Here is a 16125-nt window from a genome sequence, read left to right as displayed (position 1 = left end):
GAGGAAAATCTCTGTAGTTCAGCCCTAATGGAAAACTACTTCACATCATCCAAGCACGTGTAAGTAGGAATCATTCATAAATGTTAACAGAATGGAACCAATTATTGATCACAATCCCCCACCATCAAAAAAAAAAAAAAAGGCACAGGGAATAGGAAGTGGTTCTGACTTAGACTGTGTATATATTCCTTTTCATCCATTTCTTCAAGCATTTCAAGACTACCTTTTCTAATTTTCAAGTAAGATCCCATTGTAAACAGCAAGGGAGAATTTTGGTCATTTTTAATTTCTGTAATCCTGGCTCTTGGTTTTTTATGTTTTCTTACGCTGTAAAAATACCATGAAAGGATATTCTTATAAGACTTAGTCCAATATCATAGAATCAATAGGTGATAAATGCCAAAGGAAAAAAAAAGCCAAAAAAATGGGCCCACATAATAAAAATCACTCCTTTTCCAGTTAACCAGTGCCTATAGGTATTAATGACGTTGATTGCTAGGCAGGAATTTTCATTTTCTCCAACATTTGGGGACTTGTGCCTCTCTCTTATGAGCTTTATGAAATCCATAAAATTCACTACCCACCCAGTACCCTCTGCGACAAATGTGCTACGTAGGAGCCATATCGTGCGGAGTTAAAGACCCTGTTCCTTGAAGCTTCACCATTTACTAACAGGGATGGGTGAGGGAACTGGGCCTGCTCCTTTATCTAAACCTCAGCTTACTCAATTGTAAGGTGGAGATGATAATACTTACCTAATAAGGTAGGAAGTTTAAGTGAAATAATACGTGCAAGAAAATTATACATAAAGCAAAAGAAAATGTGACATTTATGTGTTGAAAATATGCATTATACGAAATGCATGTAGTAAGTAGTGCATGAGAGAAGCCTGATTTAAGGTAGACATTCCTTTAATCCAAGAGAGCCTTACCATTCCTAAGATGGGCAAGAGGGTTAAAAATTAAGGCACAAAAGAAGCAGAAGATTCATGGCAAGCAGACGCCCTGAGACCAGGAATCTAATCTACACTGGCCCGCCCTCAACTCTCTTTTCTCTCGTTTGCCCTTTCTCTCTTTCTCCTGCTCCATAAAACCCGTTAAGAAAACCCAGTTCTGCTAGAATGGACGTGATTAAATCTACTGATGGGAAGGTGCCACTCTCCCCTTCGTGGTGTTATCACCCCCGGAGCAGCTTGCTCACCCTCAGCTGGACCCTGTAACTGGAGACCCTCTGGTGCCCCGTCTCCCTTTGGGCTGCGCACAAGAACTCAGTCCTAGGGTGTTAGATTCAGGTATTCGCTGTCTCCGCTCTCTGCTTCATTTTGCAGTTGTCCATTTACTTAAGCTCAGTAAAAATAGCAGAACAGAGTATATTGGCACAGAGAAAAATGACAGTCAAACCCAAAATATTGAAAGAGGTCTTGTGCACATTAATTCCAACCATACTTTTCATAATATTCATACCATCATTCAAACTAGGGCCGGATGAAGTGTTCTTTAGGGCTCTTCGTCTGCCAACTGAGCTAAGGGTGCTGAGACTGTAATAACATCCTTGGGCCAAGTGCAGTTGCCCGGAGTTATTGTGTATCAGAGGAATCTCTGTTACCAAGAGGTTCTGGTGAGAACCACAGAATAGAAATGAAGTGATGTCAATTCTGCTAGCTGTTTGTGTTTGAGACGAAGAGCTTTAGAGAAATCATCAGCAAGAACACCCTATTGAAACACATTTCCTTAATTGCTGACATTGTAGTTTAATATTGTTAAGTTCCTAAAGCAACGGCTTTAAGGTTTTCTTTTGAATTCCCAAGAACAGCAGGAATCCAACAATACTTGACAACAAATCATGTGAACCACATTTTCTAGACTAGCTGTGTGCTCTTGATATCTGTCTACCCCCATATTTTTATATTTCTCTGGAGTCTTTCTCAAAACTCAATGTCAAGAATCAGAGTTGTAGGAATAGGGTCTTGAAGGGGGACATTTTTATTCTATGGTATAAAAGAAAACTCTAAGTCGCCTGGCCTGTCTCCTTTGGGGACGGTGTGTGCGTGGCTTCCATCAGCCAGATCTTTGTGAGATGGCCGTAGGTAGTGCAAGTAGGATCCAGGTAGATAGGCGGTGGGTAGTTTGTCACAGGGCCTGCTAGGGTGGTGGGAACCTGAGAAGAACTTGAATTCAGATTTAAAACTTCAGGCTTTTTCTGCTAAGGAAAGACTGCTGGAGGCCAGGTGTGGTGTGCAAAGAGCTGGGTGCAGTGTGCAGGGGAGAGATGGGAGACGGGGGGAGGTAGTGGGTTGGGGACAGAGCAGGGAGGTGCAGATCTGGGCACGGCAGTGTGGCTGTGTGGAGAGTCAACTCCAGTCTCTAACAGCCACATGCACCACCAGCCCGAGTTTATGCGGCTGGCTTTTTTTCATAGAGTCTGTCCTGCCACCGAACTAGGCTCCTATTGTCAGGGATAGTTCATTTATTATTTTATCAGGGGAACTCTATTTTTAAGACTCATTTTGTGTTTAGCTGTCCTCAGTGGATCCAGAGAAATCTATTTTTTTAGAACAAAGAGACAATGCACCCAGCCTGCCATGAACCACAAACATCTTTGCTTGCTGGTCTCCTGGGATCCTGTGACCCTGGTCATCTAGACACCTGCCAATTCAGTAGACATTTCGCAAACTGACCTAATAACTATTTCATAGCGTATGAAAATGACATTTTTACTTAGGAAAACCACACAGCCAGTTCCAATTCATTGTGAAACTGTCGCAGTTGAAGAGAAAGACGCAGGTTATTAACAGGTCAGAAATCTGGGCAGCTCAGCTCAGATTATAAAGGAACCACCTAAAACAAGTCCCTGTGTCTTTGTGGACGCCCTCCCTTCCTGGCTACAACTGGAGGTGACTCCGTGAGATGCAAGCGACACTCCAGTCTCTGGCACAGTTTTAAGAAAAGCGTCTGACAGGTCCTCACTCATTCAGGCCGCAGGCGATCACTGAAATAAACTAAAGTACACCCCACACCAGCTCGATGCCAGCTGGCTGAGCATGTGAGAGGTGGTCTCAGTAACCCTCATTGCGACTGTGCAAGATTAGTATTTTTTAATCTCCATTTTATAGAAGAACAAACTGAGGCTTTAAGGGGGCAAGTACGTTTCCAAAGGCCACACAGCTAATGAAATCAAAATCTGACCCTGGTCCATCTGGTTTCAGGCTCTTCTCTCTGTGCAACACGGAGCTATGTGGCTCTAGAACAGACTGCTGGAGATGGGTGGCTGCTGTCCCATGGTAGCTAGCAGGTGACTTTTGGCCATGTGCATTCGTGGGACAAATCCATAGCATGCCAAGTGTTAGGTTAGATGCTAAGAATACAATATGAGCAAGAAACGAACTTGGTCCTTAGGAGCATACAGACAGTGACACCGGGTATTACAGTGAGGGGTGTGACGGGGCTGAGAGCTGCTGGGAAGGGGGAGGGGCCAGCAGCAGGTGAGATTTGCTGGAGGAAGCAGATGGAGGTAATAACTGAAGGGTTGAGTAGTATTTAGCCTAAAACATTTGGTGAAGGGCCTGCAGAGGAAAAGGTGACACACGTCCCAGTGGAAAGGGTCAGGTACCATTGTGTAAGGAAGGGCAGGAAAGGTTCAGACAGGTGAGACAGAGACAAAGGCTGTGTTGTCGGGTGGTGACAGGCATGAGGGAGCTGCGCTCTGGGGGCAACCAGGGTGCTCAGGTGCAGGAGATCAGGAAAGGTGACAGCTGGAGCGACGGGCGGGGAGATCACAGGAATGAGGACCGTGAACTCCAGACAGGAATTTGGCTTCAAGAGGTTATATTAGAGGAAGTGACGTGGTGAATTAGTAAGTTCCAGATCAGCCTCGTTTGAGGGACTGGGCAGGAGCAGAATGTGGGGAGGCTGACACGGGCGGGGCAGTGTCCAGCAAAAAAGAAACATCAGCACTGATACAAACTTTACTTAACTATTTTATTTTTTATAATACCTTTGCACTCATTTTCATGTTTAAAAACGTTGCCTTAAGACATTATTGAGCTCGATTACTGAATTGTGGGGCACCGCTGAAGTTTCGTCCCATGTGAGTGCTCCCTCGCCTCACCCCGGTTGTGGCGCCCAGCAGCAGTCCAGTGATGAGGGAGGAGACGGGTCAGGGTCAGGAGTGTAGAGGTAGAGAGGAAACAAGAAATGGAAGGTACGGCCGGCCGGTGTGGCTCGGTGGTTGAGCATCGACCTGAGACCCAGGAGATCACGGTTCGATTCCCGGTCAGGGCACAGGCCCGGGTTGCGGGCTCGATCCCCAGTGGGGAGCGTGCAGGAGGCAGCCGATCGATGACTCTCATCACTGATGTTTCTCTCTCTCTCTCCCTCTCCCTTCCTCTCTCTGAAATCAAGAAAGATATATTAAAAAAAGAAAAGAAATAGAAGGTATGGTTCAAAGGAAAAATCAATATGATTTCATAACTGATAGGAGATGAAAAAAAGGAGGAAATCCAAGGTAATGCACAGATTGCTTGCTTTTATAACACCGAAATGATAAGCTTAGGTACATAAATGAGGTGGGAGACAATTGAACTTGGGTTGTGCTTCAGTGGAGTGATGGCAGACCCTTGGTGGAGAGCCCCTCTTCCCTCTCCACCCCACGTGGCTCTCTCTCTCTCTTTCTCTTCTCTTTTCTTTTATTGATTTCAGAGAGGAAGGGAGAGGGAGAGAGAGAAACATCAATGATGAGAGTCACTGATCAGCTGCCTCCTGCACGCCCCCTGCTGGGGATCGAGTGTAAGACCCGGGCATGTGCCCTGACCGGGAATCGAACCGCGATCTCCTGGTTCATAGGTCGATGGGCAACTGCTGAGCAACACCAGCCGGGCACGGCCATCTCTTTATGACAAATCTTCACCTTTCCCCGCCCCAGCCCTGCCAAACCTCACAGCTATTGCTTTGCTCACAGTCTTCTTTTTCTCGGTCCTCTAAACATCCCCTAAGTTAGCAAACGGCGAAAAGGGGAATTCTTGAACATTAACTGCAAACTTTCGGAGGCTGCCTGTCTATGAGAGTGTGTGACCTTCTCTTCAAGTTTGTTTCTCTAACCAAACAGCCTTCAAAGTCCAGGTGTTTGCGTCTTACCTCCGTCCTTACTGCTCTTCTGCACAGGGCGGGGCAAGAGCAGGTTTACAATTGTTCACAGGGGAAATAATACAATAACGAATAAGTAATGATACAAGAATAAACTCTGGGTTTCAAGTACTCACAACTGTGGGCCTACGTTCGCCCCAGCCTGTATTACTCAGCACACAAACTCGCTGGGAGCAAATATCTTTTCTCGACCGAGCACAGAATCCCAGGTTTTAGCCTTAGTGCAGAGCCATAAATGTATGAGACACAATAAATATTTAGAGAAACTGTTGCTTAAAAAAAAAAAGTATACCCAGAAGCAAAGCTGAGTTAATGCTGGAGGGATGAGCAATGGGCTTTGCCATCCCAGGGATAGCTCTGTGTTAGTTGAGTTATGTCACAGACAGTCATGGGCTGTAGCAGGACAGAAGACTGGGAATCAGCAAGCCTGGATTCGAGTCCTGCCCTGCCCCTAAGGAGCTGTGTGACCTCCAGCCCGTCTTTAACCTCTTTAAGCTTTTGCTTCCTGAGGAGATTGGCCCCAGCGATCTCCACATTCCACTTCGAGTCCCCTTTTGCTGACCCATTCACATTCCTTCTCCTGACCTTGGGCCTGGCAACCTTCATTTGATACAGAACCACCCCGGGTGGAGCAGCCTTTAGCCAAAAGTTGTTATCGTCATAATTTGGGTTCGTGACCTGCAGTGTCCCCTGAAAATGTTTGGTTTGTCTTCATTCTTTCCTAAAACCACAGTCACTGTTCGACCCCCCAACTCCTCACTTTTCAGTAGACAGCAGTGAAGCTGTTGAACAGCTGTAGGGGCTCTCGCATAGTAGCTGCTCAATAAAAGTTTCAGCACCAAGTGGGCAATTTCCCCACTTAAAACTTTTCACCCCAAGGCGTGCAGTTGCCCCTTCACACTGGGCTGAACGACCCTGCAGACTCCTAGTCGAGCCTGAGCTCGCTCGCCCTCAGAAGACACTAGACAAGCCAGGGTCTCCTTTAGATTGTCCAGCATGTCTCAGAGAGGCTCTGTCTGCGGGGAGTGCTGAGAAGTTCAGGGCAGAGCGCCTCTGTCCTCGGAAGGCCAACAGGCACGTCTGCTTCCTGACAGCACGTTTATCCTGATCCCTCGACCGTCCCTCGACAGTCCGGAGGGAGGGAGGCCACACAGACATGCCCCTGGGCTCAGCAAGGCCCCCTGAGTGCTCCCGGCAAGAGGAGGGGTCAGGGCGGTGCAGCCACCAGGAGAGGCAGGAACAGACAAAAGAGGAAACTCTCAAAGGGCAGTTTAATTTTAGCCTCAAGGCCAGGAAATTCTTTCTAGAACAATAAGAGTGATGGGCTTGGGTCTTGGTTAAAGGGCAGCCCTGACACACAGCAGGTTTCTGAGGAAAACAATCTGAAGCACCGAGAGAGGGCCCAGGAGATGGGAATATCGAATTCTGCTCTCAAGTGGAAAGCTGTGCATGGCTCCTGCACCGGCCACAGCTGAGGCTGGCCCTGGGTGTGAGCGTGTGGCCCGAGGCCACAGCCCCAAGTCAGGGCTGGTGTGAGCGCGTCGCCCGAGACCACAGCCCCTAGCTCCCCGCTAGCCGAGTGGAGCCTGGCTGATGGTCGGGGCTGGGCAGTGCCAGGGTTCTGGGCCTCAGACCAGCCCTGCGCCCGGATGGATGCATCTTTGCTAAGGGATCTGGGGTGAGAGAGTGTAATTTGTCGGCTCTACTCACTTAGCATGGAGCCTGCAGACCCCCAGGGACCCCAGCGCAGGCAGCCAGGCACCCCAGTGTGGAGGTGGAAGGGGAGCCCGACTCCGAGCCTCATTGGGATGTGGGTGGGAGAACGCGCCACGGCTAAGACGGGGCAGTAATTCCCAAATGGAGTTTTGTTTTTTCCTAAATCGGGGAACACCAAGCCACCTTGAATAAGGCACACAGATGCGTGAGTGAAAGTCTGTTCTGAGTTCTTATAACAGCCACATGTCCAAACTTGATTGAGATGAATTGGTAGTAAGTCGTGTCCTGTCCCAGGAGTCAGGAGATCTGGACCACACTTCACCTCTTGCCTGCTTTGTAAACTCGGGCAACTTATTTAACCTTTTAGACCTTAATTTCTGAATATTGAGAGATGGTCTCTAGGTTGGAGTCTGGCTCTGAAGTTCTCTAGATTGTTCTGACTGCACCCAATATCTTAGGAAAGCCCCGCTGTCTAAGATGCTGGAAAAATATACGTGATCACTGGGGTTTTTTCTTCAAATTTTCTACCGCTAAGAGTTGTGGCCATAAATAATTTCCCGAAACATTCTGTTTCAGCAGTGTCTCCGGGAGTAAAATCATCACCATCCCAAGCAACAAGAAAAGAATTTGTCTTTCAGTTTCCATTCACACGTTCCAAGTTTCTTTCAGTGCATTCCCGCTCCTCTAACCCTGAATGTCTGCCCCTTGCTCCTCAGGACTCCCAGAGAGAAGGGAAGGGCGTCTGTGTTAAGCTTCACCGTGACTCGTACAAGCAGGTCCCATGCAGTGCAGGGACAGCAAGGACTCCTCTGTGCCTATCAAGGGCTCATACCCTGAGTCACGGAGGGGTGGGGGGTGAAAAGTGTGTGAACGGCCCTGAGTAAGAAGGGCATTGCCTCCCCACCACCAGTGCACCAGGGCTCCCCTGTCCCCACACCCTGGACAGCACTTGCTGTTTGCTGGTTTATCGATGGCAGCCTTTCCGCCAGGTGTGAGCTGATATCTCACTGTGGTGCTAATTTGCACTTCTCTGGTGATTAGTGACTTTGAACATATTTTCATATGTCTCTTGGCCATCTGTATGTCTTCTTTGGAGGAGTGTCTCTTCAGGTCCTTTGCTCATTTTTAATTGGATTTTTTTTTGGGGGGGTGGGGTTGGTGTTGAGTTATGTAAGTTCTTTATAAATGTTGGATATTAACCCCTTACCAGATGTGTTACTGCAGGTATGTCCTCCCACTCAGCGGGTTCTCTTTCCGCTTTGTTGATGGTTTCCCTTGCTGTGCAAAGCAGCTACTATGGAAAGCAGTATGGAGTTAACTCAAAACTTAAAAATGGAACTGCCTTGTGACCCAGCGATTCCACTGCTGGGAATATAACTGAAGAAACCCAAAACTCTGATTCAAAAGAATATATGCACCCCTGTGTTTATTGCAGCATTATTTACAAGAGCCAAGATGTGGAAGCAGCCAGGTGCCTGTCAGTAGATGACTGGATGAAAAAGCTGTGGGACACGCCCTGGCCGGTGTGGCTCAGTTGGCTGGGCGTCATCCCATGCACCCAAAGGTGGCTAGTTCGCTTCTCAGTCAGGGCACATGCCCGGGTTATGGGCTCAGTCCCCGGTAGGATGCACGCAGGAGGCAGCTGGTCCATGTTCCACTCTCACATTGATGTTTTTCTTTCTCTCTCCCTCTCTCTCTAAAAATTAATAAAAATATATATTTAAAAGCTGTGGTACATTTACACAATGGAATACTACTCGGCCATAAAAAAGAAAATCTTGCTCTTTGTGACAGCATGGATGGACTTAGAGAGCATTAAGTGAAATAAGCCAGTCAGAGAAAGACAAGTACCACATGATTTCACTCACATGTGGAATCTAATGAACAAAATAAACTAACAAACAAAATAGAAACAGTCATAGACACAGAGAACAGCTGTCAGAGAGGAGGGGCGTTTGGGGGCCGGGCAAAAAAGGTGAAGGGATTAGGTAAAAAAAAAAACAAAACTCTTGTAAGTACAGACGATGGTATGGTGATTCCCAGAGGGAAAGGGGGCTGGGGGGAGGTAGCAGAGGGTAAAGGGGAAGTAAATGATGATGGAAGGAGACTTGACTCGGGGTGGCGAACACACAATACAATACACAGATGATGTCTTATAGAATTGTATGCCTGAAACCTATATAATTTTATTAACCGATGTCACCCCAATAAATTCAATAAAGTAAATAAATAAATAAGGGCATTGCTTCCAAGGAGGCCCAATTAAACTGCAATTACTCAAGATAAGAGAACCAGGCTGCTTACACAATGGGGTTTAAACCACCAGCTGATTACAAGAGAACTTTGATCTGGCAGCAACAGAGCTGTTTCTAGTGCAGGGTGGTGATGAAACAAGGAGGTTTCTCAATAACAATGTCTCCACCGCTCCCCCAGTAGCCCCATCTTGTCTTGACAACACCCTTGTATGGACAATAAGTGGAGCCATCTCTACTCCGCCCTCCACGTATCTACCTAACATAACCACAAAGTCCAGAGAGAGATGGAGAAGACACGGTGAACCTCAGGGAAGGAAAAGTGACTGCAGTCAACTTTGGGGCAGGCACTGGACAAGCATTTTCTCACCTAACCATCATGATGACCTCACATCTGCTTATTTCACAGACGAAGACACTGAGGCTCAAAGAAGTTAAGCCATTTGTCCAAGGTCAAGTGGCTAGGAGCACCAGACCAGAATTTCAGCCAGGTCTTTCTGACTCCAAACCTAAGTGCTTTCCGTGATAATTGGCCAGGCTACATTCCTGCCCAGGACTGGAGGCAACCTGTCCCTAACACTTGGTGCAAAAGAGGCAGTGGTAAGACTGGGCCCCTTCTACCGCACCAGAGTCAAAAGATGGAAATAGAGTTAGGTGTCCATCCACCCATCCACCCATCCATCCATTATGGAAAGAAGAAAGAAAATGTACAAAATAAGGTTTGCTCAAGCCATGAAAAATTGGCAAGTCCCACAGTCAATCTTAAAGGCCTCTGTGCCAAGCAGCTGTGTCTGGGGGTGGGCGTCTGGAGCTCGCTTTTGCAACACACTTAGCTAAACCCTGTGACCAGGCTACTCCCCTCGGCCAGCACCACATTAGAGATTCAGAAGGCCCGCCAGCCCCTCACGTCCATGTGGAACAGCACAGGAAAGACGAAGGCCAATGCCTAGAACCTGCCAGTGGCTGTCAGACTCCTTTGTGCCCCCTCCGAGCTGGCACCCAGCATGTACTTGGGCATATTTCCATGCCCTATTTATTCAGTGATCATATGTCTGAAACAGCCCTGACTTCATGTCACGTTATTCTGTACAGTCAAAGCAGTTAGGTGTCTAGTAAGTGTGATCCCATTTATACAGCTTGGAAATCCTCCATATAATAAATTCACAAGTCAAAGAAAGGTCTTTGTCAGGCAGTTTTTGAAGGCCTTGCTTTCATTACAAAAATATATACAGTCACCATATTCTAAGAGAAGAGCATTTGATCTAGAAAGAATGGCAAGTTGTCAAGGCAGTGAACCCACCTCAAACTCCAAGGGAAGTTCCCTGCACCCAGAGTCTCATCCTAGGGAGTTTGAGCATTTTGGAATATCCATTTTACCTCCTGGGCGTCAGCGCCTCCGTGCGGCCCGGCACCCTGGGCAGCCACTCTTGCCCCAGCCCATTGCCGCATCCCCAGGGGCCTGAGCTCTGGGGACGTGAGTGGGCAGCGAGTGCTGTTCCTTCCCTTCCAACAGCTCAAGGTGCTTCCTAAAGTCCACTTGGCCCCGGGGGTCATTAATCCCCAAGCACCTCCCCCACATGTCCTCTTTGCTTGCGAGGTAGCCAAGGACTGGGACATGTTTGCTCAATACTAGGAGTGACCCATCCCTCCCGTTCCTGTCCTTCCCCAGTTCTGCTGGCTCAGTGGCGTGAAGGAGAGGATGACGCATGAGAGGACAAGGGACCAGAGCTGTAAGGGACTTCCAGGGCTCCCCGCAGGCTTGCTGAGATCACACAACAGGAAGGAGAGCTTCCTCCTGGGATAAAAAGCGTCCCTGACACACAAGCCATATAAGTACCTGACCATGTCACCCCCTCCCACACAAGGGCCAGACAACTTCCAAAAGGGCTGTTGCCCTCCCGCCCCCGCTGTGACATCACCCCATTCATTGTAGTCTCTAGAAGGGCTGACCTTACAAGAGGGAAACCGGGTCCTGGTTTTGAGGAGCTGACCCTGAGGCGGGTAACGTGAGCTCTGTGGGAATGGCTGTTACCCAATGACGGCGGCGTCACTGTCACATTTGTTGCTGAGACTGTGTTAAGCATGATTCCGATACAGCAAGTGGACAGATAATGCTGCGCGGCCCCTAGTTCACAAAGAATCCCAGATGGAGTCATCCTCAAAGGCTCTTATCCTGATTTAGAAGACGGTTTCTTGGACAACTAAAGCATATGCTAAGCAAAGCCCTTTAGAGCATGAATACATTTCTCAAGATTTGTTTTGTTTTTAAGATTTCTCTTTCAAAAGCAATAATTTACAAGTAACAAAGCCCTGCTTTGACCAGTCTACACAGAGTGTCATGCTTCCTTCAGACTCGGTCTGTGGCTGCTCTAGGCCAGGGCCTCTCACCCTGGCCACTGTTGACCTTTGAGGCTGGATAATCCTGTACCGTGTATTGTAGGACATTTAGCTACATTCCCTCTAGATGCCAGTAGCATCTCCATCGCCCACATTTTGACAACCAAAAATATCACCAACTATCCCCTGAGGGGGGGATTACACAGCTGAAAACCTACTGCCCGGCCTCATGGTTTTCCTTTCGCCCTCAAACTGTCCAGACCTGGGATAGAGTTTCTTTCCTTGGTGGCCCAATCTAACTAAGCAGAGACCAGGGCACCGGACAGAAGGACTTGGATTATTAGATTAAGCATCCTTGGTTTAGCTCTAGACAGAGGGGCTCCGCCAGAGCTGAGAAGACTCGGTGCCTCGGGCTTTGATTCCTCGTCTGGAAAGTCAGTGAAGCTCTTCCAGGAAACCTTAGGCTGGGGTTGAAAGTGTGCGACTTGCTAGTTTCTCTGATGCCAGTGTTCTGAGGTTACATCCTGTGGGCAACTTACAGATTTCTTTGACTGCTTATTACAGCCAAGCCTAAAGCTGAAGGTCATCTGTCGGAGCTGGTTGACGGAACTTGAGTTTGTACTAACAAACATGATTTACTAATTTATTTTTATTAGAGAGAGTGTGTCTGAGGACATTGGAGGACACTTCTGCTTGCTCTATGTTCTGAAATGTTGCCTAACCAGTTCCAGTGATGGAGAAACTGAGGCGCAGAGAGAAGTTCTGAGTTGAGAGTGTTGGACCAACCACTCGGCAGCTCTCTTGGCCAACCTTCTGCGTTTGCCCAACAACATTGAAATTTGCAGCGAAAGGGATTCGGCGTGTTGGTAATGCCTTTCACACACGGCTGTTGGGGGTGGAGGTAAATGGGCCCTTTGTTTTGAAACCAGGAGAAATCATTCCAAATGCATTAAAAATACCCAGTGCATTCAGTTGGGGGGAGTGGTCTCTAGTCAAAAATATGCATTTTTATTATGCTGGTTTTTTTAATCTCATATAATTTTCAGATACCTTGTCTAGTTTAATTGAATATTACACCTACAATTTCTATACTTATGTTTTTTATTTAAGTATCTAAAATAAAATGAATTCAAATTGGTGTGGCATCGATTTTTTAGACAAGTTTTAATCCTGTTTAATTTGATTACAATACCGGTAAAGAGAATTAACATAAATTGTCTTTTTAGTCTACTTTCCCAAGTCAATGACACATTTTGCCCTGACATCACAATCTTCTTACTTATGTTGAATAAATCTCTACAAGATCATCTTTAGGAAAACTTTCATGTAATTTGTGCTGAGCTGTGGGGAAAACGGGAGGAGCTGTTCCCTGGCAGCTTCTGCAGCCCCTTTGTGGCCCTAATGTACAAGTCCCTTGGCAATTGCCACTAAGCAAAACCCACTGACTCTTGTTATGTGTGTGTGTTCGTATGTTTTAAAACACATTTCTGATGTAAATTGGAGTCTAAACCTTTCCTTAATTCTTGTATTTTTAGAATAGTGAATGGTGCTTATATGAAAACAGAAGCCTTTTTCTAAGAAGAAACGTGTAACAGAACAGCAGTAGAGGTGTGCTCACCGCCCCTTAAACACAGAATAGCTTTTGAGTAATTAACTTTTCAATACTGGAGAAAATAATTTTCAAACACATGAGGTCTTTCAATAAAGAATTACAGTGGGAGGTTACGGTTAACTTAAAGGTACCAGTGCCAAAAAATCTGCAGAGTCTCAGGCTAGACAGCCAAAGACTGGAGTCAGAAAAAAAGCTCTGGTGGATGGGCATCTATTTAGACCCATAAATGTACCGGGGAGGCTTAACATCAAACGTATCTGTCCATTACCAGAGCAAGTAAAAAGAGTTCAACATTTATGATGGCTGTCTTAGTACCAAACACACAGAATTCAGAATGAATAGTGAATGCACATCTGCTAATATTAAAGTTTCATTTAACATTGGAATTGATGAATGAAAATTATGGGATCTCACATAATAATTTATGAGAAATATATCTCAACATTTCTACCGATTGGCACACAGTCTGGGTGAGTCTTCTCCCCTGAGGGCAAGAAACTCCATGTAGTCCTAGTTTAAAGTTTCTTTACCCTCTCATTTTACAATTTATGAGATTTTCTTATAAACTTATTATCACATTCCTAGTTTCAAATTCTGTCATTAGAAAGCTTGTGTTCCGTGCTTTATGTATGAGCTCAAAACTAAGTTTAATTATGCTGACAATAGGTCAGCATAATTCAACTTAGATGCATCAGTACATGAAAAATCCTTGCCAAGTGAACTGAGCAGTAAAAAATCACCTGGCTTTACCTGTTCATCATGCTTGAGACACAGTTTCTGAAACACAAACACTGCAAAATCTTTCCCAGTCAATCCATCAGTCTTGGATTTTTACTTTATATGCTGATAAAAAGACATAATTTCACAATCTAGCTCTTCCGAAAGATCCCAAGCTGACTCTAACTTTGGAGCTGGGTCCCTGGCTCCTTGGTCTAGGGAAGGTCAAGGCACAAGGGAGGAGAGAAGGCAGGGGAGGGAGGCCAGGGGGGGCCTGGAAGAGACCCCACTTACCGCCACCGCAGGACGCGCTGCTGAGTACGGGGTGGGGCCATTCACTGCAGAATCCACAAAGTAGCTCATCTTATCTTCAGCACCTGCATGGGAGAAAGGGTTCACTGAGCCGCTGGACACACCAATGGGTGCGTTAGAAGCCACAGTATGGCTCGAATCTGAGAGCTGGAGTCTCCTTTAGGAAACTCTTTGTGTTAGAGGTTGGGGAAAAAAAACTCAGAGGGATGAAGCAACTGACCCCAGCAACCAGAGAGCAGGACAGACCCAAGGCAGAGCCAGTCCCCTGACGGCAAAGTAGCACGGAGGGTGGACAGCCTCTGAGTGAGGCAGAAGACAAGCAGTTAAAGAGTGTAAAAAAGACCCTTTTGTAGGGTTTCTGGGCAGGAACTAGGTCTCGTGTGTCTTTTTTAGTAACATCCCCACCCCTACTTCACCCTCCCTCCACCCAGCCAGGCCTGGCACACAGCTGGCACGCAGTACACACTGGTGGCATAAACAGATTGATAAAGGAAAAAATAGAGAGAAGATGGAAGAAATTAAGAATGAAATAGCTCTACCAAACAGACCCGTTAGCCAGGACCCAAGATACGGAGGAACAGACAGAAGACCTGGAAACGGGATTAAACAGTACATCTTGAAGAAAGGAGTAGGGCTATTAAGTAACTCTCGTTGAGAGCTATTATCTACACTGAACGTTTAAATGACCAGAAAGCTTAAGGAATGTTCTGGGCTGAGGGACTTTCCAGCTAGCTGTGGGTTATCAGGAAAATCACTTGTATATCAAACACTTCTGGTGACCCAGAGGCTTTCTAAAGTGCACTGGTTCACACACTTTCATAAATTCCATATCTTATACTTTTAAAATATCTTTCTGGAATAATTTAGAAGGTTAAATTCCTAAGCATATCATTCAGAGGCCAAGCTCGTATTGTTAGAAAGTTACGATTTAGTTTCAACGCAACTGCTTTGTATTTGTCTGTCTTTTTCCTGTCTCCTTGCCAACATTTAAAGCCCTCACACTTTTCGAGAAAAATAAAGAGTACTGTGTGTCATCCTCAATTTGCAGCTTTGGTTCACCATCTCCATACAGCACAATAGCCAATGAGCAATAGCTGCTTTCATATCAAATGTATTCCAGTGACACAGTTAGATAGTCTGAGCAACATGAAATGATCCTGACTTAGCCCAGAACTGTGCTTATTGCTTTTAACTGGAACTTTACCTTTTTATGATGTCATTTTTTTCTAAAAAGTAGAATTTTCTTCCCAAAGCCGTCAAAGTAACACTAACTTAAACAGGAGGAGAAGACACTAAAGGTAGTGAGGCTGTGTTACTCAAGATTTTGTGTCTAGTTTTGCAGGGAATTGATCGCCACTGCAGCAAAATTCTCTCCCCGCCCAGGGAGGACTCCCCAGTGGTAACACTGAGGATTAAAAAAAGGTCCAAGTCCTTTAGTCCAAGGACATTGTTAACATCTGTATCTGTAGTCACCTATTCAGAGTTTGTTTCCAAACCTAGTGAGCAGCTACCTTGTGTCAGGCTCTGCACTGGGCACTGAGCATGAAATCGGACTGAGGGCTGAATAAGAGGTCAGCGTGGACTCGTCCTCACCGTGTTTTCTAAGGCTAGTCTCAGCGAGCTCCATGCTTCCTGCTACCGAAGCGTTCCTTGCTTAATCTTAAAATCAGGTTTTAGAGTCCTAATGACTCGTGCACCTCCCCCTTCAATGTTTTTGATCTACTCATGATGAGACTTAGAATTTAACGTGGTTGTGTAACAGTGAGAATGACTTAACCATGACCAGGTTCCCTAGGGAAAGGTTGGTCATCCCTCCGGGGCCCTCCAGGGCAGCTTATACCTTTGGGAAACGAGCAGGGATCGGGAAGCCACTCAGCATCCTCCCCACCGATTTCCACCCCCAGAACCTCACAGATCCCGAGTCATCACAGACCTCAGTCATTCATTCACCAAGCATGCCAATGGCTCCCTTTCGTTAGGAACTTGTGCATTTGCTCAGTAAATAATTATTAAGTGCCTGCTATGTGCCAGGCACTGT

At 46.4% G+C, this 16125-nt stretch overlaps 1 protein-coding gene across 2 annotated transcripts in view; it reads right to left on the bottom strand.

The window, feature by feature from the left end:
- Positions 1–16125, bottom strand: part of ETS1 (ETS proto-oncogene 1, transcription factor) — a 123298-nt gene that overhangs the window by 95543 nt on the left and 11630 nt on the right. For both annotated transcript variants that reach the window (XM_081123032.1, XM_081123034.1), the window contains one exon: positions 14070–14152. In XM_081123032.1, the coding sequence (XP_080979158.1) occupies positions 14070–14138 (69 nt within the window). In that variant the 5' untranslated portion in view covers positions 14139–14152. Of the gene's footprint in view, positions 1–14069; positions 14153–16125 lie in introns of those variants that run through there.

The sequence above is a fragment of the Miniopterus schreibersii genome, assembly GCF_964146895.1.
Source record: "Miniopterus schreibersii genome assembly, chromosome: 20".
Taxonomy (NCBI): domain Eukaryota; kingdom Metazoa; phylum Chordata; class Mammalia; order Chiroptera; family Miniopteridae; genus Miniopterus; species Miniopterus schreibersii.
Note: the sequence above shows the minus strand (reverse complement) of the source record. Positions and strands in the feature narration are given on the sequence as shown.